This window comes from Serinus canaria, chromosome 1A (genome assembly GCF_022539315.1).
Source record: "Serinus canaria isolate serCan28SL12 chromosome 1A, serCan2020, whole genome shotgun sequence".
NCBI lineage: Eukaryota > Metazoa > Chordata > Aves > Passeriformes > Fringillidae > Serinus > Serinus canaria.
The window spans coordinates 3,468,025-3,493,171 of record NC_066314.1 but is presented as its reverse complement, the minus strand read 5'-3'; the positions used below and the strand labels follow the sequence as shown (position 1 = coordinate 3,493,171).

The 25,147-nt window shown below is 49.0% G+C and overlaps 1 protein-coding gene across 4 annotated transcripts in view; it reads right to left on the bottom strand.

Annotated features, from left to right (window-relative positions):
• Positions 1–25,147, bottom strand: part of PFKFB3 (6-phosphofructo-2-kinase/fructose-2,6-biphosphatase 3) — a 43,018-nt gene that overhangs the window by 10,710 nt on the left and 7,161 nt on the right. For 2 of the 4 annotated variants that reach the window (XM_009097451.4, XM_018922385.3), the window contains exons 1-8: positions 10,271–10,904; positions 5,812–5,937; positions 5,432–5,528; positions 5,127–5,193; positions 4,919–4,993; positions 4,555–4,611; positions 2,739–2,863; positions 1,124–1,331 (exon numbers count right to left, since the gene is read on the bottom strand). In XM_009097451.4, coding sequence (XP_009095699.1) covers positions 1,124–1,331; positions 2,739–2,863; positions 4,555–4,611; positions 4,919–4,993; positions 5,127–5,193; positions 5,432–5,528; positions 5,812–5,937; positions 10,271–10,349 — 834 coding nt within the window. In that variant the 5' untranslated portion in view covers positions 10,350–10,904. Of the gene's footprint in view, positions 1–1,123; positions 1,332–2,738; positions 2,864–4,554; positions 4,612–4,918; positions 4,994–5,126; positions 5,194–5,431; positions 5,529–5,811; positions 5,938–10,270; positions 10,905–25,147 lie in introns of those variants that run through there. The other 2 variants (XM_050986669.1, XM_050986658.1) reach the window with 2 other exon arrangements.

Sequence of the window (25,147 nt, the reverse complement as noted above, 5' to 3'; positions counted from 1 at the left end):
GGGTCACAGCTTCCCAACAGGCCTTGCTCCCTATTCCCAGTAAGTGTTGGCTTCCATAGACAGAGAGATCAGCCTTCTGCTCTGAGGGGAAGGGCAGCCACACATTCATTGAGCCCCAAGAGCTACAGATGGACCCCCAGCAGCCCAGCTGTCACCAAACATCCATTTGTGATAGATGAGTAATGCAATGATTGACTCTGACAACTAGCAGCCAAACATCAAGTATATGTATATAGGTTAAGGAAAGTTTTATAGATTTATAGTTATGCTGTACCCCCTTGCATGGCTCTCAAGGGACATCTGGGAGAGCTGGCTTGTCACTATGGTGACACCTGACCTCCTATCAGGAATTGAGGAAGAGCTCTCTACCACTGGACAGCAAAGGTGGAGTAAATATCTGGGGCGTTGCAAAGAGAATCCATCAGATTCCCAGATGCTCGGTCAGGTTCTCAGAGTGGCTGCTTTCACACTGGAGAAATGGAACGTGTATATCCAGGAGACAAAAGAAACAGATCTTTCACAACTGCAGTGTCCATGACATAACAGCTGGGTCTGTCCCTGAGAAGCTGGAGAGTGCATTCCAGCCAAGCAACAGGTTCTTCAGCAGATGAACCTCAAACCCACACTGCTGAGGATGCAGGCTGCTGGAATCCTGGAAAACCTTCTGGTGACTCAAAGCTGGAGAGAAGTGTTTGTGTCCCAGCTAAACCTGCAGCCCTGTTTGCGGTAGCTGGAGTTTAAGTGTATTGATACCACACAGACCTGTGCAAGCTGGTTCACTGCACCACAATGGCAAAACCAGTTGGAATGCCACTTTTCCCTTGTTCTACTTCTGTTTCCAGAGTAGGAAAGTAGCAAAGAAGGGGTTAATGAATATAACTCTGGGAGGGGTTAAAAGGTTAAAAAGGGAAAATCTCCATTGTGAGGGGGCTGAGCACATGGCAGGGAAAATCCTTTGCTCCCAGCACCATAACCTTTTTTCTCTATTCAGTCTTCTGTTGTATTTCTGATAAGGTTTAATAAACCTTCCTAAACTATGAAAAGTGAGTAACCACTCCTCATACTTTAGCCCAAAGCACAGCATCTACTACAGCTACAGGGGAGCATTTTCCTTCTCCCTCACCTTCTTGCCCCTGTTGGAGAGGCCAGAGTCTCCTCCAATCCTGCCCTTGAGGTTGAACTCGCTCTCCCCGTGCCGGCAGAGGTAAATGGTGCGGGGCTGGACGTGGATGTTCATCAGGTAATAAACAATCCTGCTCTGGATGTGGTCCTGGACCCTGTTCACCAAGAACCTCCGGCCAACATCGATGACTTTGATGAGAGAAAGTTCCCTGGGGACACACAGAGACTGTCTGTTGTACATATATGCAATATATAAGTCCAATATTTCTTAATAATTTCTCATCCTTTCTATAATAAGGTCTAATTCTAACTTAGACCCTCCAAATCTGCAAAATAAGAACTTTCTGCTTTTCATTCTTGTCTTCCCTCTTTTCCATAAAATTATTTTTCTTGAAAGGACAAAAAAAAATTTATTTTTAAACAGAGATGAAAACCTTAATAAATAAAATGCACAGGTTAAGGATCTTGATTTCTTTTGCCCAATAGCTCTGTATTGCTTCTGTGACAGGGAGCATAAGAAAAACTAAGTAATTTCAATGTCAATTTATTCCTCCAGTTTATTTAGTATTATTTTTTAAAACCAAAATAATCACAGTCCCACATCATTTGCATTGATTAAAACAAAACAAAATATTACAATATACTGAAATATAGATATTAAAAGAGTGGCCAATATGAAAAAGTATATTATTTTCAGTATTCTGCTTTGATGTTCAGATTCTCTTCTGGCACGGGCATAACCTCAATAAATGTCACTTCAGTTAACACCAGCTGAAAACATCTGGGCTGTGATACCAGATGTAGCATCATGCACAATTTCAACCTGTGTGATTCTCTTCTGGCTGCTTCCTTCTGGGTTTCCCCAGTATCATACAGGTTTACAATTTCTCCAGGGAGTACTTTTCCCTTTCCCTGCTTTCCTGTCATTCTCCAAAGCAGCCCTGTGACTTCTCTCTGTCCATGCAATCACCCAGCTCAAAGGATTTCCTGCAGGCTATTTTCAGCAGGGAACCAACAGGTAATAGGGATTCATGGAGAGCTGAATAGCAGCAGTGTAATCACCACCCCTCCTCTTGCAGCAGCCAAGAGGATTATACAGGACTAACAGGGAACATGCTCCTTCCTCCCCAGGACAGGGACAATCCACACAGGGCACACACAAGTGATTGCGAGCAGTGGAGAGGCTGGGAGGTGCCTGCAGAGTCAGGCAGGACAGCAAAGCTCTTCCAAGGCACACAGCCACCAGGCAGAAGCCACAGGGCTTGCTCAATCCAGTGGTTTGAGCCAAGCAGTCCCTTCCCTTAACTGAGACAATGAAAAAAGCACCTCAACAACTCCAACTCAAGTGCTTTCCCAAAGCCTTTGTATTTAGACCTGCAGAACAAGGTTGAAAACAGCTCATCTGAGCCCAGAAGAGCCTGGGAAGGCACCAGTGCCCATTTCCCTGGCACAGCATTTTCCTGTGAAAGGCCTGAATTCAAGGTGAGGCCGGGCCATAAATCATTCTAGCACAGTCAGGCGTTTGAAGACAAAGTGAAATTCTGCTCCACCCTTCACTGCTCCTCTCCTGGGAGAGGGCAGGGGCTCAAGGCAGCTCAGAAGTCAAGGTCTCTTACCTGTCATAGTCATCAGGGTCGAGGGGCTGGTAGCTGGCCTGGTAACAATTGATCCTCTTCATGAAATCCTCCATGGCATCCGTGGAATTACAGTCCCGGTAATCTGGGCTGGACAATTTGACTTCCTGCAACAGAAAAAAAACAAACCAAACATGCCACAAGGAGAGGTTAGGAAGCTTTCCAAGGCAGACAATGCTAATCTGGAATTTCAAAGTCCTGCCAAGATTCAGCAATTAGATGAAACTAAGTGATGAGTACTTTACAGTCATCACTCATCACAGGGCAGAAAAGATGCAAATTAGACCCAAAACCAAGCATCAGGTGGGAGAATTTGGTATCAACCATTGCCTGATTAGTACAGACACCCATCAATCCACTCCCATTCTCCCAGAAGCTGGGCTAGCACTCCACCACCCAACAGCAGGAAAACTGAGCTTCCTAAAGGCTAAAAAAACCCCATCAGGTTCAAATTCAAGCTGAGAAAGGGAAGTGCATGAACTTAGACAAGATGCTTATCCCAGCTCAGCAGCAGGACAGTGGGATGGCAACATCCAACCCCTTCCTGTGCATTATTTGCTGCAAGCTGTTGGGCTGAAAGACACTAGAAACAGGCAGTGTGAATATCCCCAACCCTCATGGACTAAATCCTGCCTGAACTAATCTAACAGGCTGCTTTTCCTGAAGATTTGGGTTTGAACAGCAGCATTACACACTGGTAACTTCACAAGCAGCCCTGAAACCAATAGGATAACAGAAAGGATCAACACATGTGGCAGCATCCAGGCCTGGGGTGTATTTTCCACACTGATCCCAGCACTAAGAGCACCATTCTTCTGCAGTTCCCTGTGGAGCAAAATCCCACACTCAGCCAGGAGCTGGTTTCCTCACCCTTCAAGCATTAGTTTCCAAATAAAGGGATTAAAATCCTCAAAAAAAAAAAAAATCCAACTTGGCAGAAAAAAGAAGTAGCAAACTGAGCATTTTGTTGTAGAAAAGGCTGTATGCAACCTCTCAAGAAGTTGGTCAGTGGGATAACAGGTCCCAGCCAGGGCAAGAGACACTCTTCAGCCCCTGGCTGGTAGCAAAATTTGCCTTCAGTGAAGCCATGCTGGTTGTCTCCAACCACCTTTTTATCTTCCATGTGCTTCAGCAGAGTTTCCAGGATGATCTGCTCCATTATCTTCCCAAACACTGATGTGAGACTGCACCTGTAATCCCCCACTTCTGTCAGGGCTTTGTTTTTCCCAACCCAACTCCTGGCTGCTCAGACAATCTCTGTATTCCTCCCAGGCTGCCTGTCCTTGCTTCCATCCCTTCTGCAGGCTTCCTTTTGGTGCTTGAGTTTGTCCAGGTGCTCCTTGTTCATCCTGGCATTTTTGATGGCTGCTCCTTTGCTGGGAATGCATCACAGCTGAACTTGGAGAAGATGATCCTTGAACATGAACCAGTTTTCTTGGGCCCCTCTTCCCTCCTGGGCTTTTTATCCCACAGTACTCCAGGCCAAAATCTGCTCTCCTGACATCTCACTTGACAGCTACAGCAGCACAGGCTGCCCTGGAGCTTCACACTCCTCACCAGCCCCTCCTTGTTGGTGACACAGAGCACAAAAGGAGAGGTGCTGTCCCTTGGAGAAGGAAATCACCAACACATTGCAGGAACCTCCTGGACTGGCAGTGCCATGCTGTGCTGTCCCTGCAGCAGACACCAGGGTGGTTGAAGCCCACCATGAAGACCAGAGCTTATGAAGGTGATGCCATTCCTACCTCTCTATGAAGGGAAAGCAAAAGCAGGATATTCCCACCAGTGCCACACTTACCATGACGTTGGTGGCAACCACGTTGGGATCATTGCAGACAGATTCGATGAAGAACACCTGAGAAGCAAAGCAAATCTCAGCTGAAAGCCACCAACAAGGTTTGTAACATTCAGCCAGCTCCTTGCTTAACCCAACCTCCTCCCTGCTGGACCAGAGAGCTCTCCCTCTGCCCCACTCCCATCCTTTCCTTCCCCATGGCTCACTACAGGGAAGGAAGGAAGAGTTTCTCATTTCTAATCAAACCCAGCAGTGAAATCTCCCTCAGACAGGAGCAGCATGAGGATAACACACAAGTTAGACAAGATACACCAACTCTACACTACAGTCAGCTTCACCATGCAGGCATCAGCCCCACGGCACCAACCTTGAACCCGTTCTCTTTGGCAAAGTTCAGGATCATCCCTCTCCTTTCCCTCGTGGTATTGGTGGCATCAAACACCTTTAAAAGCAAAAGATCTCAATTAGCACCACAAGGGCCTGGTTTCCCAGAGAGCCCCTCCCCAGAGAAGGGACTGCAGAGGACCTTTGGGGTCAGCACAGCTGCCAAACCCCAGCGCACATCTGGAGCTCACCGCAATCTGCCCGGCCTCCTCCGTCAGGTACAGCTTCACATCCCTCAGGGCAGCCATGGCACATTGCCTGCAAAACAGGGGACAGACGTGTGGCCCTGGTGTCCTCCGGGTGTGGAGGTCACCCTGAAGTCACCAATCCTGTACAGATTCAGTTTTGAGCCCTCAGAATCCTCCTCGAGCAGACAGGGGAAATAAGGAGCCCAACTCCGAATTTCAAGTCCAGGGGAAATTCAAAGCCCAACTTCTCAGTCCCCAAACTGGGTAACTCTGCTCCCACCACGTGGGCTCAGGATGCCCATCCTCACCTCCTGACTTTCATGGCTTCCTCGTTGTCAGGACGGAAGAAGTCATAGGAGCTGTAATGCTTCACGGCCTCGCGGCGATACTCCCCCACGTTGAAAACTGGGTGGGGAAAGCAAAAAAACAAACAATCAAATGATGGGCATGACCCAGCTGTGTAGCTTCTGCACTTAAAGCAAGCTGGTGCCATGAAATGACTTCCTCAGGGCAGCCCTTGGTCTTCAAAGTGAAGGAGAACCCAGGATATGAAAACACAGATATTTATATTTGGCCTGTGGGATCTTGGAAAGGTCCCCCCACTACCTCCCATCTGCCAAAGCACTGATCTAGAGGAATTCCTGAGGACCAGACCTCCTGCTTTCCCCCTGGCAGCCAGTGCAGGTACCTTTTGTGGGGACACCAATCCAGTTGAGGTAGCGAGTCAGCTTCTTGGAGATGTAGGTCTTGCCACGGGCTGGGAGGCCAACCATGACTATCACAGTGGGGGAATTGGCAAGCTGAGGCCCGCAGGCTGCAAGGAAAAAGAACAGGAGCTGTTAATTCTCCAGCTCATCCTGCATCGACCCAACAAGGCACTTGTTTTTATCCAGACTCCTCCCCAAGTCCTTCAGCAGCTGGAGGAAACATGACAGTCACAGCAAGAACATCCTGACGGGTGCAAAGTAGGCAAGGAGCCAGCAGCTGGCCCAGGGTCTCTGGAGAGACTCTGTGCCTCAGTTACCTCATTTGCAACCAAAATAAAAAATAAATTAAAAAATAAAATTCCAAATCAAGGCAAGCACAACTTGACATTCCAATGGCTTGGCAATTCCATGAAAAGCTCAATGATAGTCAAGGACATTGGACCCATCCCTGCTGTGTCTGTGCTGAAATACCAGCTCTGGTCCAGATCTTCACCCACAGAAAGCATCTCCCAAAATATGTGACTAATTTTCTAGCTGACACACAACCAGCTAGCTGGACTTTCTGAAGACAAACAAGGCAAGAGAACCACAGAACTAGCAGCACTTAAAAGCAGGTATCCAAGTGATTTATCCCTTTTTTCCTCACTAACCCAAGCTGGGTTGTTGGGTTTTTTTTGTTTTGTTTTGGTTTTTGTGTTGGTTTTTTTTGGTTGTTGGTGTTTTTGTTGTTGGGGTGAAGAGGGTCCATGTCAAACAGCTGGAAAGAACCCAGAGGCAGAATTTGCAAGACAGACTGGACCCTGCAGGGGACTTCTCACCCACCTTTCCATCCACCCAGTGAGCACAAACCTCATAGGAAAGGAATGCAGTGGCTGGTGGCAGAGCCATAAGACCCAGCTTAATTATGGCCTGGGTGGAGAGCTCTGCCTGCCTGCCACAGCTGCCTGAAGCTGGGGCCAGGGGATGCCAGGGGCTCCCTGGGATGGACACAGGGCTGGGGGAGGTTTCTGTCAGTGCGGATCTGGAAAGGGCAAACAAAATGAGAGGTACCCACAAACATGCAAAGCACATGGGATTAGCTTCCCCTTCTGAGAAATAAATCCAGCAGCTGGAGAATCCAAATTAAGGCCACAAGGAAGATTTATGGCAGTGGTACCCAGATGGCAGAGAAGAGCCACCCATCATCTTCCCAAGTTTCTCACCAAAGCAAACTCAGCAGGCAAGACATTAAAAAACACCTAAAATATAGTTTCCTTTTTTTTTTTCATTCCCTAGTCTGGAGCTGCCCTCACTCACTCCCTTTGTACAACCTGTCCCCTGTCCCGTGCTGCATTTCAAAACCCCAGGGCAGCTCCCAAAGATTTTGGCAGCAAGTGCCAATTTTCTGTGCTGGGGCACAAGGGAGCAGTGCAACATACCAAGAAAAATACTTTCCCCCTCTAACAATCTCACATCCTCATCCAAGCTATGGGTGCAAGTCTGTTTTGCATAAAACCCACACAATTATTAAACAAAGGGAGGAGGAAGGGATAATACCTGAATAAGGAAACTCTTCCTTTCCCTACCTGCCAGTGAACAAAGGATCTCAAAGAGCAGAGCCAAGAGGATTTGGGGCCATTAAATAGCACTCCAAGAGTAAAGGGACAATGCTGGGTACTGTTCATGTCGCTGTGGCTCCAGACAGCTGTGACAGCCCCAGGGCTGGCACTGTGTGGGCACACACGTGCCACTTCCAAAGGCTGCTGCAAGAGTTAAACACCCCGAATTCAGGATTTTTGCTGCCCTTGCACAATGCAACAGCACCTGGGAAGCACCTCCCCAAACACCATGGCATCAGCGAGCAACTTTTCAGCAGGAATCTGAGCCCAAACCAAAAGTCTCTGGGAAACTTTGCATCAGGGATGAAACAGAACCCAGTGTTTTGCTCCCAGTCTTTCACAAAGGCCTCATTCATCATTTCTTTTCACCATTGCTGGGAAGCTATCAGGGATTTCAATACATATTCATTACTCCTTATCGACATCAAGCCAGGTAAGTCAAGGGCAGGGATGACTTTCAGGCTCAGTCAGAGGGTATTTAAAAGGAGCTTATCACTTTTGCTATTTGCCAGAAAGTCAGCTTCACCAGTGGGTAAAAGAGAAGGAGGAAAAAAAGAACACCCAGCCCAAAAGGGAAGGAAATTTGCTTCTATAAAAAGTCGGATAAAACAGCCACCTCCCCACTTCAAGCATTTTCACTGTCTCCATCCAAGTATTCCCCAAAACTCAGACTGCCCGTTCTGTCAGTCCTAGTCCCCTTTTCCCAGCTCTTCCCGCTGCAATCCCAGCACCTTGGCTGATCCTGCCCTCCCCACCGCAGGCACGCGTGGCACCGCTGTCACCGCCACCCCTGCGAGCCGCGGCTGAACGGGAACATCCCCGGCGTGTGTCCTAAACCCACCGAGCCCGAGGGACGGGAAAAGGCAGCGACAAGGATGGAGAGAGGCAGTGGCAGCCCCTTCCCTGCCGGAGCATCCCCCTCCCCTCGCCCGGCTCTGCCCAGCCAGCGCCTTCGACGGCTCCACTTTCCCAGCCCCTACGTGAGAGACGTGCGGCGTGACAGCAATTTAATGGATCGCCGTCAAAAGGGCAGCCGAAGGAATCCCTGCAGCCTCCCCTGGACCAGCCAGCAACACCATCGGACTGGTTATTTCACACCCGGGATGCGCCCTTCCAGAGGATGCTCCCCGGGATGCGCCCGCTCCCTCCAGGCATCACGCTGGAAGTGGTCTCCGTTATTCCTCCCTTCCTTCCCACCCTCTGGCTTTGCAGCCCTCGCTCTTTGTGGCTGCTGAGGAATTAATAGCACCTCGCGTTTAAAATACCTCGAGTTAAAAAAGTTACCTAAAAAAAGCCTAAAAACCCTCCTCTCACATTGCACAGCGTGGCTTGCTCCCACCCCAAGAAAATATAATTACAAACCACATTATGTTATTAATAATCCCCTCGGTGCCTTAATATATCAAATATGTTCGTTTTTTCCGCTACCAAAAGGGAGCTCTCGCTGAGAAACCCGGCGAACGAAGCGGCAAAAAACCACTGCATGCACAAGGGATTTCTTTCAGAGGTGCCAGTCCTTGAGAAAAACCCAGCCAGAGACACACGTGCAAAGCATTAAGCCGGGAGACGTTTTACCCACTCTAAGCAAAGCCCCTCGGCTACCCAGATGTGCAGCCTGTTGCTGAAATCCATTTCCTCGGCAGCTCCCGCTGCAGGGCTGCCCCTGCCAGGCACAGGCTGCCCATCCCAACATCTGCCACAGGGTGCCTGACCCACAGCCACGGGCAACAGCATCTGGCAAGTTCACAGCATATCTACTTTTTAAATATTATTATTATTGTTTAGAAGGGGAAACTTTCCAGCCAGGGTAAATAAACATCGGAAGAGACTTTAAACGCCTGATGAAGGCAAGCAGCGGAAAGACTGATTCACCCGAGCCACTTCCATCCCTTGCCAGGCTGCGAGTGCCACCCCCTCCATCCCGGCTCCTCACATTCCTGCGAGGCTCATTTAGAGTAGGGAGTCGCACAACTGGCAGCTTGTCAGTGTAGCTGCTAAAGGAGCTGCTTCCTGAGCTTTGGGATTGGATCACGATGCAAAATTTGGTTTATAGTAACACCGGGATGGCCCAAATATTTTTATATTCCGAGCTTCAGAGACAAGGGGAAAGCACTGCAGGAGTTTCAGCGCTAATTTCTGCCTTCCCCTCCACCTGCTTCCTCATCCCCTCAGGGCTAAATTGTAAACTGCAAACTCCTGGTGTCTGGTTGGGTTTTTTGTTGCTTTTTTTTTTTTTTTCCCCCTAAACACATTGCCCTGATCATCCCTCCACCTCCCCCAAAAAAATTTTAACACACTAATTGGACAGGATTTGGAGCAACCTGGTCTAGTGGAAGGTGTCCTGTCACATGGCAGGAGGGTTGTGGAACGAGATTATCATTACGGTCCCTTCCAACTCAAACCATTCATGCTCGTGCCATTAATAAATCTGCGGGCGAGCCGCTTGACACGGTGAAAATCCCAGCTGAGCTGGCACCCCGGCTGCGAGGTGAACAACCTGCTCCCTGCCCTTTTAATCCTAGGACTGGCAGCGGAGAGTGGAAATGGGGCCACGCGTGTGCCGGCACCTCCCCGCATCCTGCGGGGCCATGTGACAGCGGGCTGCACCTTCCTGCCCTGCCGAGACTGAGTCACGGGATGGCAGCGCTGGGATGCGGGCACCGCCGGGATGGCAGCGGGCGGGATGCGGGCACCGCCGGGATGCTGGGGCACGCCGAGGAGAAGGGATGCTGCAAAGAGCCCCGCCTCGGAGCGCAGAGAAAGGGGAAAGCTCCCCATCCATCCCATCCCTCCATGCCAATGGCCATCCCTCCCTCCGGGATGCTGCCGTGCCCGTACTCACAGCGGCGGGGCAGCGCCGGGCGGTTGTCATTGGGAAGCCAAATCTTCTGGATGCGGCTTTGCGTCAGCTCCATGGGCATTTTTAAAACAAAGGTCTTTTTGCGCTCCGCGTCCACCTTGATGCGTTTGAGGGAGGGAGGAGGAGAAATAAAAAAGGGGAGGGAGGAGGACGTGGGGAAATATATGATAAAAAAAATAATTAAAAGGGTTTTTGTTGAAGTCGGTGGCTTGGGCGAGCGGCTGCGGCGCTTTCAGATGCTGCTGCGAGCCTCGTGAAGGTTTTACGGCAGGAGGGGGAGGAGGAGGAAGAGGAGGGCCGGGTCTGCAGGGCACAAAGCCGGGCAGGAATGGCCCCAGCGCAGCCGCTGCGCGCTGAAGGAGCGAGGGCGAGCCCCGCTGCGAACCGCGATGGAAAGCGGGATGGAAAAAAATATAGATATTTTTAAAAAAAGAAAAATCAATAAACTGTGTTCCCTTTTAAATCGGAAAAAAAAAAAAAGGCAAGAGAAGAAAGGCAGGAGAATCTCCAGGCGAGGCAGCCGGGGAAGGAGTGCTGCTACAGTCGGGGCTGCTGCTCTGGCCGGCTCCGCTCACGATGTGCCGGCAGCCGCCGCGCCGGCTCTTTCTATCCCGACAGGCCGGGACCGCCTCCGGGGCGGGGCGGGCCGGGCCGGGGCCGGGCGGGCGCTGCGGCGCCGCGGAGGAGGAGGAGGAGGAGAGGGAGGAGGAGAGGGAGGAGGAGGATGGGAAGGAGACGGAGGAGGAGGAGGATGAAGGCGGGGATGCCGGCGCGGCCCCTGCCGCCCCCTGCCGGCCGCCCCCCGCACTGCAGCGCGGACAAAGGACGCGCTTTGTTCCGCGGGGGGAGCGCGACACCGAGCCCTCCCCCACCGCGGGAGTTTGGGGTGCGCAGGGGGACCCCCAGACTGAAATATTTATGGTTAAATAAATGCTCTACTTCATTTCTCGCGTCTTTTCAATCAACGAGGGAAAACGATGTAAAATGATGGATATTGAATTGTTTCTTTTAAAAAATAAAGGAAAATGAAAACTCGACAATAAATAACTTTTTTAAAAATACTTTAAAAATTAAAAAGTAGCAAAAGATGTAAAGAGAAAAAAAATTAATTAAAAATTAAGAAAATAAAATAGGGAATAGAGGCGAAAATAAGAAAGGGAAAGAAAAATTAACTAAAAAAAATTGGGAAGTTGAACAAGATAAAAATAAACTTTAAAAATATTAGAGATAAATAAAATAAAAACAACTTTTAAAAATAAAATAGAGGGGGGGAAAAAGAGAAAGGAACCCTAAGTACAACAGCGATGGGATGCGGGGGGCTCCGCTGCGCGCCCCTTGCGCCCCTCACTCCTCGGCCAGCGGGTTCGGGCCGAGGGGTCCCGGGGGGCCGGGGGATCCCGAGGGGCCGGGGGATGCCGGCCCTGCGCTCCTGCACGTCGCTCACGTCGCACATGCGGTGCCGAGCCGCCTCCCCCGGAGGGGATGCCCGGGATGCGGCGGCTCCGCCTCCGCCCGCGGCCACCGCGGCTGCTCCGCCCCGCTCCGCGCCCGGGCGGGGCCGCTCCGCGCCGGGGCCTCCCCGCGTCCCTCCGCGAGCAGCGGCTCGGGGGCGGCTGCAGCGGCCGCAGCGCTGGGGATGCTCCGCGGGGAGCCTCTGCTCTCAAACGGGCGCATAATGATAATTTTTTATCAATATTTTAAAAAATTAATATTATTTTAATATAATAATCTCATTTCATTGTTTATTATTTAATGTTTTCATTAATTTTTAAAATTATTTTTATTATTTTATCATTTCACTATTAATTGTTCTTAATTATGTCATGTTCATATACAATAAATAATAAACCTGAAAATTAATAATAATTATAATAATGGTGATTATGATGATGATGATAATATTAATAATAGCATTATTTTATTAGTTTATTAAATGTCTTAATCCACTCACCAAGTTCCTACAAGTAATGTTTCCAATCTAAATTAGGCTGCAAGCTGCACCCCAGCAGTGCTGACACCCCCACACAGCCTCTGTTTGCAGCACAGAGGGGTTGGGACCACCCTGAAAATTCCTGTGATGACGCCCAAATCCCAAACACGCAGGTCCCCAAACCCCCTCGTCCCCCAGCACTGATGGGGATGATCCCACCCGGCATGGAGGGGGTTTCTTTGGAAGGATTTTGGGAATTTGCCACAACAGGGAGATGTGGGAATGTGTCAAGGATGGGAAGAGCTGTTGAGGTGGGAGCATCTGCTTTGATGGTGTTTCATACAGCAAATTTTGCTTCAAAATTTAAAGCCTGATAAGGAGCATCTCAGATACCTAAAATGTTCAATAATCTTTTTTTACTTAGGGCATTTTCCTTCTCTGGAAGCAAAGGCTTGTATTTTTATAACACATTTAGAAGGAAGATATTTCTGGCTAATTCCTTACATGGAACCAAGATGAAGTAAAAAGTGCACAATCTTTCCCTCTCCTACACAAGGGAAAAAATATTCACAGGCAAAAAGAAAAAAAAATAAAAAGAAATTAAAAAAAAAAAAAAAACCTACTATGAGGGAGCTGGAAAAGAACCAGAGATTTGGGCTGTGGGAAGGAAGATGGGAGAGAGCTGTGAGTGCTCCAGTTGGCAAGGATGGGATGGGAGTCAGGCACAACAGCCCTCCCTGGACCACTCTGCACAAAATCCCCAAATCCTTCTCACATGTAGGGCAACAGAAAGCCGCTTCCCAGCTAGAGCATGAGTCAGAAGGAGGACAAAAATTCACATGATTTTACAGGACCAGGAATTCAGGCATCATCCCCCTTCCCCCAGCAGCTCTCTCCCCTCTTCGCGGCTCTTTCCCACCTCACAAATCACCACCCCCAAGACATGAAAAGGAGCCCGAAAGCGAAACCCTGCCTGAATTAAAATCACAGTCGCTTCAAATTAGATCCACCTAGTAACTCTTGGCTTAGAAACTCCTAAAGAACTGGAGCGGAAAGCTTCAACTCCTAAATAAGTGGCCTGGATTTCAAAGGCACCAGCACCCAGCTGCTCCGAGGGAGGTCAGCTGGAAGAAGCACTTCTATTTTTAAGGCACTTACACCCCGGGGAGAGGGCAGGGAGCAGGATGGCACTAGGTGCACTCAGAGGATTATTTTCACCCCCCTCCCAAATCGTGCTGTGCAAAATCCCAGCTTCCTAAAAATAGCACCTGGAGTGGTAAATAGAATGTTGCTCGCAGCTGCTGTGATAAGAAGCCCAAAGGGGTGCTTAGCTCAGCGATTTTTCAGGAAATCAAGTCACTGGTGCAGCCTGAATGCTGTCAGGAAGATGTGTCAGCTCCTGGAGAGCCAGCACCGGCACAGGGTGACACGGGACAGCCAGTGATGCTGTCCCATGGCCTCACGGCGGGACAGAGGGTGGAGGGAGGAATCAACCAGCCCGTGTAGGCGGGAGGTGCTGCCATACACACCCCAAGCAGGAACTGGCAGATATTTAATAAATGAGAAGGGACAGGGGCATAAATGTAATGCCAGGGTTTGAAATATGAAAGTCCTGGGGGTAGATGGGGAAAAAATTGACTTTGAGTGTCCAAGGGATGAATGCAGCAGGTCCAGAGAGGTGAGAGAGGGAAGTACAAAAAGGGAAAGTCTGGCAGAGAAGGGGAAAAACTCCATTTCTGTGAGAATGGGATACCCACCTCTCATGGGGTTTACAGTCTTCAAACTTCTCCAAAACTCAAACTAAATCTCTCAATTCCCTCTTTTGTTCCACTGCTGCTCCAACGTCAAACCCACCTAGCAACCCATCCTGCACAGCGGCATTAGGCTCTGGATGCATCCCAAAATAACAGCTCCAGACTTCATTCTCCAGGCCCTTTGGAAGAACCTACTGGTCACCAGCCAGCCTTCTCTGTCATCCCCCCGGCATCAAAATGCCAGCACCAACTCTGACTAAGCCATGATTCACCCTCCTCTTTTTATGTCTTTTTTTTTTTTTTTTTTTTAATTTATTTATTTGATTCCCTCTAAAGGAAACTTGGAAGGGAAGGACCAGTCACATTCCTGCCTACATTCAGTGCAACACACATCCTCTCCTTTGGATGTGCAGGGGAGGGGGGAGATGCCTGGTGGGATCCCAGTCACACATCCAGGAATTCTTTGCATGGTTAGAATTTGGAGGGGGTGGCTGGGAGCTGTGTGTACATCTCTGTGTAGATGCAGCCACACATTGTGCTCCATTCATGTCAGGGCAGCTTCATCTGCAGCACTTTCCAGTGTGGCCTTGGTTTATCAGCCTGGAATGTGGGCACAAAGTTCAGAATCACAGCAGGGTTTGGGTTTAAAGGGATTTTCAAGATCATCCAATCCCACCCCCATATCCAGAGACACCTTCCACTATCCCAGGTCACTCCAAGCCCTGTCCAGCCTGGCCTTTGACACTTCCAAGGATCCAGGGGCAGCCACAGCTTCTCTGAGCAACCTGTGCCAGAGCCTCACCACGCCCACACAAAAGAATTTCTCCCTAATATCCCATCTAAATCTACTCTCATCCAGTTTAAAGCTGTTCCAAAGTGCTCCCTTCCCTGGGTGGGTGGTTGCAAAAGTCAGGCAGCAGCTGCCCAGACTCTTATTAGTGAGTTAATGACATTTTCTTGCTATTGAAAAATTTATTCCTCTGGGCTGACCAAGGGGAATTTACATGGTTTTCAGGGAAAACAAAAACAAACAAACAAACCAGCAGCAACAAAAACAACAACAACAACAAACCGCTAAATTTTGCACTTCCAAAAAACAAAAGTGGGATACTGAAGGAGCCAAGAAAATTGTCTGCAATATTTTTCGGGGAATTAGATGCTTTCAGAAATGTCAGGAAGGAAACCAAGTGGTTGCTCGACCCCTCCCCTTGCCAGCTGGATGCTGAGTAGTTTTCACTGTTGATGGCGTTTTCTTTGGAAGAACTTGAAAAAAAGCTGCTACGGGTCAGCCTCGTGGCGGGGAGGGTGATAAAAGTCTGATTTTTATCAGGCTGATAAAAATGTTTGGATTTGGAGAGGCGGCTGGAGTTCACGGTCCTTTGCGCCTGCAGTTTTCAATTGCCTCCCTCGCCCCTGGCAGGTATTTCAGTTACAGGAATAAATAAACAGGGAGCGAAGTGTGAACTGTACCTGTATCACCACCGCCCCCTCATCCCGCCCGCCCAGCTCCTGATGCTCGGGAGGGAACACCAAGAGCTCCTGCATCTGTCCCTGTAATGGATTGGGGTGTTTCTGCCATGAAAAAGAGATTTTTATTTCCCTCCTCTAAACAAGTTGTGTTTTGCTTCCTCATTTCTCGCCTCTCACCCTCCCTGTTCTTGCAATCTCACACTGCTTTTCTTCCTCCTGCCGCAAAGGGGAAGAGAAAGCAAGCCAAACCATCTCTTCATGATATTATTTGCAGACAGCAACATCACCCATTCGGGAATCACAGAATGGTTTGGGTCGGAAGGGACATAAAAGATTATCCAGTCCCACTCCCTGCTATGGTCCCTAGGGGCACCTTCCACTATCCCAGGTTGCTCCAAGCCCTGTCCAACCTGGCCTCGGACACTTCCAGGGATCCAGGGGCAGCCACAGCTTCTCTGGGCACCCTGTGCCAGCACAAACTCTGTGCCACAAACAGGACACCTCTCCAGACAAACAGACGGCCCCAGGCAGGGTTTCCTGCAGGGATGAAGGGATGCTGCTCAGCACGGGATGTACGCTGAAGTCAGGGGGGAGCTCCTGGTCCCTCCGCAGCAGCGAGGGCTGAGCCCTGCCCGGGGTGCAGGGCAGGGAACATCGTGTGCCCCAGGGCTCTCCCTCCTTTCACCCGCCAGTGCAGACACGCGTTCTCCTTCCTGGCTGCGGATCAACCGCGCAGTTTTCAGCCTGTTGCACCCTCTAATTGCACCTGATGTGCTCATGAAACTCCTTCCTCGGCCGGTTGTAAGGAATTCCGATCATTGCTGACAGCAGCCGGGCGCTGGGACACCACTGGGCTGCCACACGCCTGCCTGTGGCTGCAGCTGTGCTTCAAAATAACCACAAGCAGAGAAAGGAGGGAAATTCAGCTTCTGGCATGGAGAAAGCAGGGCTGAGCTCCAGAGGGGGAAATCCCCACAAAGGCATCGCTCACCCTGCTATCACCCCTGTCCAACACTGCACCCAGGGCTGGCCTTGCTTTCCTGGCAGCCAAGGGACAGGAAAAGACATGAAGGGGTTGCAGAAATGCAGAATTCAGCCTCATTCAGCTGACAGCAGGTTGGGGACCTGCTGGTTTTGCTCAGCCCTCTGCTCTGAGCTCCCTGTGTGGTTGCAGTGCCACACTCTGAACCATGCAGGAACTCTTTCAAGGACACTAAATTCTTCCTGAAGTCAACACTAAAAGCTGTTTGTTTGTTTAATTTCTTTTAATTTATAACTCTTCAGACAGGAGGGCAAGGGTTCAAACCTTATTTCCTTTTGATTGGTTGGATTTGTGCCCAAACTTAGAGGTGTTTGGTTATAACTGGCTGAGTTAAAGGGTAGCAGGAAAGGAAATGGGAGATGTAAATGCAATGTCTGGCTTTGATGAATATGGGGAAGAAGGAAGGATGAGAGCCTAGATTCAATCTCAATTCATCAAATTAAAAGTAAAATCAGTCAAGGTTTCCTCCACTGTCCTCAGAGAGGTGGACATGCACATCCAAATGTGTCTTGGATGATCCTTGGGAAGACCCAGTAAATCTTAAGACCAAAAATGGGGAGGTGTACAGTGGGTGTCCATTAGCCAGGACTGATAATCCCAAAGGAGCCTCTGTCCTAGGGTGACAGCCTCCAGATGGAGGTTCATATTTAAGAAAAGAGGTTTATTTGTAACTTTTAAAAATAATTCTATTCTGCTGTTCTCAAAAAATATAATTTGGAGATAACACTCTGAAGCTGCAAACATCCATTAAAGCAGGGACATTTCTCAAAGCTGGCAGGTCTGCTCAGAAACTGGTCCAGGAGGATTGAGCAATGTCCTGTGAAAGTTCCTGACCGAACAAGACTAGTACAAAAGAAAACTCACCCTGTAAATGAGCTAAACCATAAAGATCATTGACTCCATAAGTGGCAGAGAGGGTAGATTTAGGGTAGATATTATAAATAAATTCTCTGCTGTGAGGATGGTGAGGCCCTGGCACTGGTTGCCCAAAGAAGTGGTGGCTGCCCCATCCCTGGAAGTGTCCAAGGTTGGACAGGGCTTGAAGCAACTTATTTTAGTGGAAGATATCCCTGTCATGGCAGGGGTTGGAGCTGGATGAGTTTAAAGGTCACTTCCAGCCCAGGCCATTCTGTGATTCTGCGAAACACAGGTTTCTAAAAGTAGTTAGGGGGTAATTAAATGGCAAGAAGTTGGGGTATTCCAGCCTCAGGAATTTAATACTGGTTCTTGAAACAAAACCTGGCTGCAGAAATTCAGTCTGGGTCCTAATAGCAAGGGTCAAAGAGTGTAGACCAGAGAGCCACAATTCAGGTTTTGGCATTGTCAGAGCTTCTGAAAAGACAATATTCACATTAGCCTGACACTGGGTTCAGCCTTCTACACCCAGGTACTTTTAGTTACCTGAAAGGAACACTTCCCTGTTTGCACTGTTGTTTTAGGGTGTGAAATTCCCCACTGAAAATCCTGGGATTGCTTTAGGGTGTAAATACACAGGATGTTGAACTTGACTTTAGGTTACCTCATCACAATCACCTGCGACAAGGCACTGATCCAGCAGAAAAATCCTGCTGCTCTGAGAGAAAAGTGTGTTTACAGGGCTGCTCTGTCCCCACTGCCAGATCAGATGTTCCCTGTCCTGCTGCTGCCAGCAGAACTTGGCATGTGTTACCACAGTGCCTTCTCCGGGAAAATCAGCAGAATTACAGCCATGTGCTCACACCTGAACCAGACCTAATTTAGGATTTTAATGGTTTAACCCCGGCTGGGAGCTCAGCCCCACTCACTCAGTTCCCCCCAGTAGGATGGGGGAGAGAACTGGAAGGTAAAAATGAGAGAACCCATGGATTGAGGTACAAACAGTTTAAGGACTAAAGCAAAAGCCATGTGCACAAGCAAAGCAAAGCAAAACAAAGAATTCATTCTCCACTTCCCACAGGTTTCCAGTGATCCCCAGGAAAGCAGGGATCCATCACCCATAGTGGTGGCTTGGGAAGGCAAACACCATCCCCCCTTTCCTAAACACGATAAAATGGAATATTGTATGGTGTATTTTTGGTCAGTTTGGAGTCAGCTGTCCTTGCTCTGTCCCCTCCCAACTCCTGGTCCCCCCCAGCCTCCTCACTGGTGGGGTGGGCTGAGGAGCAGAAAGTCCTTGACTCTATATAAGCCCTGCTCAGCAAAACCAAAAACATCTCTGTATTATCAACACTGTTTTGGCCACAAGTCAGAATCACAGAGCAGCTACTCTGAAAAAAATCAACCTATCCCAGCCCAAACCAGCACAGTGCTGCAAAGCAATGCAGCATTTTGGAGATCTGATGGGAAGAACAAAGAATTCCAGCCCTCCTGTATGAGTAGATTGTTAGGGGATTGATTTTCATGGAGGTGCCCAGTGGCTGAAGTTGATTGTGCTCATGGAGAACTTAATTCCCAGCCCGGTGATGCAGGTGGGATGCAGCTCTGCAGGTCTGCAGCCTGCAGGGCTCGGTGCTGGATGTGAACCCCCCGAGGATGATGAGTCTGTTCAGCACATTTACGGTGGACCATGATCACCCTCCGGAAATCACAGCCTGTCATTATCCCGTGGACTTTGCTGTTGAACTGTTTCCTAACTTCTCATTACCACCCACCTTTCATTAAGAGCCTGGATCGTTATCTCGTCATTGCAGGTTATTAAATCAAACAATGGCAAAGGCTGCGGCCTTTCTGCGGCTGACTCACCTCATTATGTAACAAGCCCGGGCCAGTGACAACCTCAGCATCGTCATGGTGACAGGGAAGCGTCTAAAAAGTTGTAGGCAATGATGTGGTGAAGTCAGATACTCCAGAGATGCTGGGGAATCTCTTCAAAGTAATGCAAAAAAAACCCTAAAACGCAAAGCTCTGGGGGAGAGCATGGGTTTGTGTTTCTGATCATCAAGGGGGACGTGCTTGTAGGCAGCGGCGGGCAGCAGATTAATCACACCCCAGGAAAAAGGGTATTTTTTTATCTCAGGTCTCAACCCCCACTGCTAATCAGTTTGGCTCCTGGTACAGGGCCTTTTGAAGCAGCATCCCAGAAGGATCTGCACTGCCTGGGAGGCTCAGATGGAAAGGTTCCCCTGAGGGATGCTGAGCAGGGAGGAGGCGTTGAAGCTCTCAGCTCCTGCTGTGCTGCCTCCATCCACAGCAAAGCTGTGGGTAGAGTTTGGGAAGGATTTATGTAATTGTGGGGTGTCTACAAGGAATTGGTCACCTTTGACCACTTGTGCCACCTGTGGAGAGAAATGGGCACTCATTTGCACAGGGAACAATTCAGCTGCCCTGCTGTGGGTACTGACTGCAAACCAGGATGAGATGTATCCTGGAGGAGTTTGAGTCCTCTGAGCATGGGGGGAACCTCAGAGCTGTGCCCAAAACCATTCCACACACATCTCAGTGCCCTCCAGCACGAGGTGACCCAAACCACAAGTCCTCGTCCAATCCAGAGTGTCCCATGCAGGGAGGCAGAGCAGAGCTCTGGTGAGGAGCTGCATGTTGAAATTGTGTACGTGCCAAGGATCTTCCCACCCACACCTCCCCTTTGTGAGCACGTCTGCCCCATGGACAACCTGCTCATCCCTGCTTCCTCACAGGGCTGGCATGATCCAGACAATGGTTGCCCAAGAGTGGCCCACACACCTCAGCTCTGGCCAAGAAGAACCACTTTTGGGACCAGCACCACCCCTGGGGTTGAGCTGTTCCCTGGATCAGCCTCCCCAAGGGCTCCTCTCTCCATTCAGCTGGTGGAAACCACAAGGTGAGGTCTAAGTGTCCCACTTTTCCAGAGTGGTGCCATGTGCTTTTAAACTTGAGACCTGCAGGCACTGCTTTTAGGAGGTCTGTGAAAGACAGGTAAGAGGGAAAGTGTGTGGTCAACAATCTGAAATTTAGAATAGTAAGGGCCAGTTTTGTTTCCATATCTTTTGCTGGAGCTCCTTAAAGTCACAACCTCTCTCAGGGAACCTCCAATTTCCCAACACCTCTCCTAACCAAGTTTTGGACCCAAATCACTGGAAGCAGATCACACAGATTGCTGGAATGCAGAAATTAAATAACCAAATTTTCTTATCATGGTTTTCTTAAAATTCTTCCACTTACAGGGCAATGGCTTTAGTGCATTTAAGTCCAAGCAGATGATTTTCTTTTGTGTATTTCATTTACTTTTTTCTATGCCATGGAGACTTGGCTGGGAAAGAAAAAAAAGTCTAAAGTTGTTAAAAAAACATCTACAGAATTTGTTTCTTTTTTCCTTGATATTTTCCAATCAGACATGAAAAATATTAATGGAAAATTTCTCTGGAATTTTGGGGCAAGCTGAAACAATATGGGGAGCTTGCTGCCAACATATTTTCTCAAATGCATTTATATTTTCCAACCTGCAATAACAAGCTGTTAACAGCTCCTTTGGGGTAAAACAAAAAAAAAAAAGAAAACTGAGCTCAGTGTTTAGATTTCTGCCCTGGAGTTTAACAGGGAGTAGCAAAGCAGCACCTGGGTGCCTGGGTCACAAGGAAAGATGCTGTGCTTCAAAGCACTTGGGAGGCCCCCCTCAGTTTTCTCCCAAATAACTGCTGTTACTTGAGCTGAGAGCCAGGGCCAGGAGGGCATGGCACAGGTGGAAACACATCTTGGCCATTGATTATGACTCATCCTCACTGAATGAAATGGAGATGGGGGAAAACCACTTTCATTGTGTCTGCTCCAGCATTTCCACAGGGAATCACAGAATGGTTTGGGTTGGAAGGGACATAAAAGATTATCCAGTTCCAACCCCCTGCCATGGGCAGGGACACCTTCCAATATCCCAGGTTCTTGAAGACTCATCCAGCCTGGCCTTGGACACTTCCAGGGATCCAGGGGCAGCCACAGCTCCTCTGGGCCCCCTGTGCCAGCACAAACTCTGTGCCACAAATAGGACACCTCTCCAAACAAACAGATGACCCCAGGACAGGGCCTCACCTCATGTGCCCATGGCCCTGTGCCCCCCTGCACAGCTCTGGGGGGTTCCTGCTCCCTGCACGTCCCTGGGTTGATGCTTGTGGTGACAGCATGGCCACAGGCAGGTTTCACATTTCCCAGCCCAGCTGTTTACCCAGAGCTCAGCCTGAAGGAAAACAACTGCTAGACAGTCAACAAGAGATCTGAGGGACAGCCGACTCCTGGGCTGGCTTTCCTGCCAGCTTCCCTATAAAGGAGGAGAGCCAGGCTCAGGCTCAAGGCATGACCTTCCTTCAGTTCATGTTGTTATTACCCAAGCTGGGACAGCCCCAGGTGCCTGATTGATGGGCACCTTTCACCCACTGCCAGGTGAAATGCTTGTGATGCCTCAGGGATTCCATGGATGGTCACTGGGGCAGTGGGAGATACAGTTTGTACCCATGGAGCAGAGCCCAGAGCAATTCCCAAACCTGCCAGCCATGCAAAAGCAAGGCCTTTCTGCAGCTGTGGCCAAGGGGGATCCCACCAGGATGGGTTTGGGATGAAGGTGGGGCAGCCAGAGGGAGAGGAGCTGTAGTACCTGCAGGACACGCTTAGAGCACAGATGTGCTGTGCCCCTGCCTGTCCTGCCTTAAACACTGCTGCTCATTCCAGACCCAACCAGCTGAATATCCCTGAAAACCCATCTCAAACCCATCTCAAACCCACCTCAAACCCACCTCAAACCCATCTCAAACCCACCTCAGCCCAGAGCCTGAGCAAGCACAGCTCCCTTGCACACGTGCAGGAGCACACGCAGCCACCCCAGCCCCTGGCAGCTGCCAGTGCCTTGGGATGCCGCTCACAAATCTGGTCCTCTTGCATTCAGGCAGAGCCAGTCATCGATGACAGGGGTGACTAAAGCTCAGCACTGGCACATGCCAGCCCCATCCCTCGCTGCCTTGTCCCATCTTGCCTGCAGCTGGGCCTTTACCTGCCAGGCCACCCAGCCCCATGCGACAGCACGTGCCAAGCCAGGCTGGAAAAGGTAACCTCAGGTCGTCCAGATTTTGGGCTAGGAAAGTCACATCCATAAAAAGAACGCTTCCCACCCTCATGCCTTCCACCTAATTGCTGCTGTTGCAACAGCCCTACATGATTTAATCATTTATTGCATTGTTCTTTTATTTATGGTGTAAATGTTTTGGACCTGATCAGTTTCTCAGCAGCTCAGCTGCACCCAAAAATTATTAAGAGAAGACAAAAAAAAAAAAAAAAAAAAAAAGGGAAAGGAGAAACACGGCAGCAATCAGAGGTGATTGGTGATTTGGTGATTTAAGGTTTAAGGGAAACAAAGGCTTTGCTGACTGTGTTCCCCTGTGCACATGATCCTCACAGCTGGCAGGAGGTGGAAATCCATTCCCTGCCTTTGGCAAAGCCACCTTGGAGAAAAAAATAAACACAAAAATCACTGTTGGCAGGTGCCTCTTCTGTCTCAACTCATCCTGCTCAGCTTGGTTCAGCAACATGGAGATTTTTGTGGTGAAGCTACTTCTGAGTCCTTCTTCCCACCCCAAAGCCTCTTCCTCAGCCATGAATGAGATCCAGCCCTCCAGCTGGGACATGGACACAGGCTGGAAAAAAACCCAAACCCTACCATTTATTTTTATTTATTATTATTCTATATATAGTTTATTCTATAAATTTATTTTTCTTTATTTTGCTCTGAGTGGGAATGTTGTTTTGTGAGCATGGAATGTTGTTGTGTGAGCATGGATCCATCCCTGGAACAATTGGTGTTGGCATAGAGCCATCCCACATTTCTTTTGTAGAAGGGCTTTATCAAGAGGATGCCAAAGTCCAAATCACAACACAGCTATGTCCTTCTGCTCCTGTGAGAAATCTCTTGCTAATAAGGAGGATATCCAAGAAAGTCAGTGAGAAGGAGAAAAAAACCAAAACAAGTAAAATTCTCAAATTTCTGCTCCAGCCATGTTAGAGTCTCCTACTGGCATTAAGGTGGGGCACTTGCCTGGGTCATACCTGGCATGAAGTCATGAGTTTCCTCCAAATAAATTCATATTGGTGACTGAGGAGCCTTTATTTTCCACTTGTTCCAGGTGACCTGGCAGTGCCCACTTGCATTTTTAGGGGTAGAAAAATTTGGTGTCCCAGGCACAGAACTCAGCAGTTGTTCAGTCCCCTCACCTTCAAGCCAATGAGCAGGACCAAGTCTAACCCTGCTTATTCCCCAGTAAAGGCAGCTGAAACAGCCTGGCTCAACAGAGACTGAAACTGGGAAGCCACATCCCTCCTTGGGGCTCACAGATTTGGGAGCAGGAGATAAAAACATCCAGTTTTCCTCCCAGTACTGATTTATTTTTGGGCTTATCTGGAAACAGAGGCCAGACAAAGTTAAAAGAATAAAAATGGATATATTTAATGAAGGGCCTTCAGGTACATTAAGGACACACAAACCTTCCCCAAGGGGCTACACCCAAAAATAAATGACAGTTACAAGTTTTTCAGACATAGATGGGTTTGGGCCATTTGCATTTCAGGGGTTAATGAAGTCAGTTTGCTCCCTTCCCCAATTCATTTTTGTTTAGACTTTTGGGGATCTGAGGCTGTAGGGTGTGCTTGAAACTCAGGTCAAGAGAGATTGCTCTGTCTGACTAAAATGTGAAGACATTTTGTGAAGTTTGTGAAGCTAACTAACACTTTATATGAAGTAGACAAAGCCTCCTCAAGGGGCTACACCCAAAAATGAATGACAGTCACGAGTTTTTCAGATATATATGAGTTTGGTCCATTTATATATCAGAGGTTAATGATATACCCCCATTTTGCTTCCTCCCCCAATTCACTTTTGTTCAGACTTTTCGGGGCTTGAGGCCGTAGGGTATCCTTGGATCTCAGGACCAGAGGGATTGCTCTGTCTGACCAAAATGTGAAGACATTTTGTGAAGTTTGTGAAGCTAACTAACACTTTCTATGGAGTAGACAAAGCCTCCCCAAGGGGCTACACTCAACAAGTTTTTCAGACATATATGAGTTTGGTCCATTTGCATATCAGGGGTTAATGAAGTCATATACCCCCAATTTTCTTCCCCCAATTTACTTTTGTTTAGACTTTTGGGGATCTGAGGCTGTAGGGTTCTTGAAACTCAGTCCCAGAGGGATTGCTTCATCTGACCAAAGTGTAAAAACATTTTGTGAAGTTTGTGAAGCTAACTAACACTTTATATGGAGTTCAGAGTTATGCACTAACGCAGTACAGGATCTGAAAAATAGAAAAGCTAAAGAGCCTAAGTCACCAGCACCACGGGGAGATACTGACAGACTATCCCCGTTGTTTACCAGCTCAGCTGCTCTCGGGGCTTCCTGGAAAGAGCTGCAAAGGGCACACACAGCAGCAGCGCTCCTGCACGCTCCTTTCGCGTGGCTGCGGAGGAGCGGCCGCGCAGCGGAGCCCGGAGCGCTCCCGGCGCCGGCCACGGGAACGGGGCGTGCGGGGCCCGTGGGGCTGGCCCTGCCAGCAGCCCAGCGAAATTATAAATACAGCTGGTAAACAAGTTCACCCCGGTGCCCTGGGAAGGGTTCTCCTGGCGTCCGGTCGGGTAAACAAGCTCCAGCGGCGTCTGGAAGGGAGCGGAATAAATAAATAAATCGGGCTGGATAAAGGGATGCAGCTGTTTCACACCAGCCGTGCCGGAGAGAGCCCA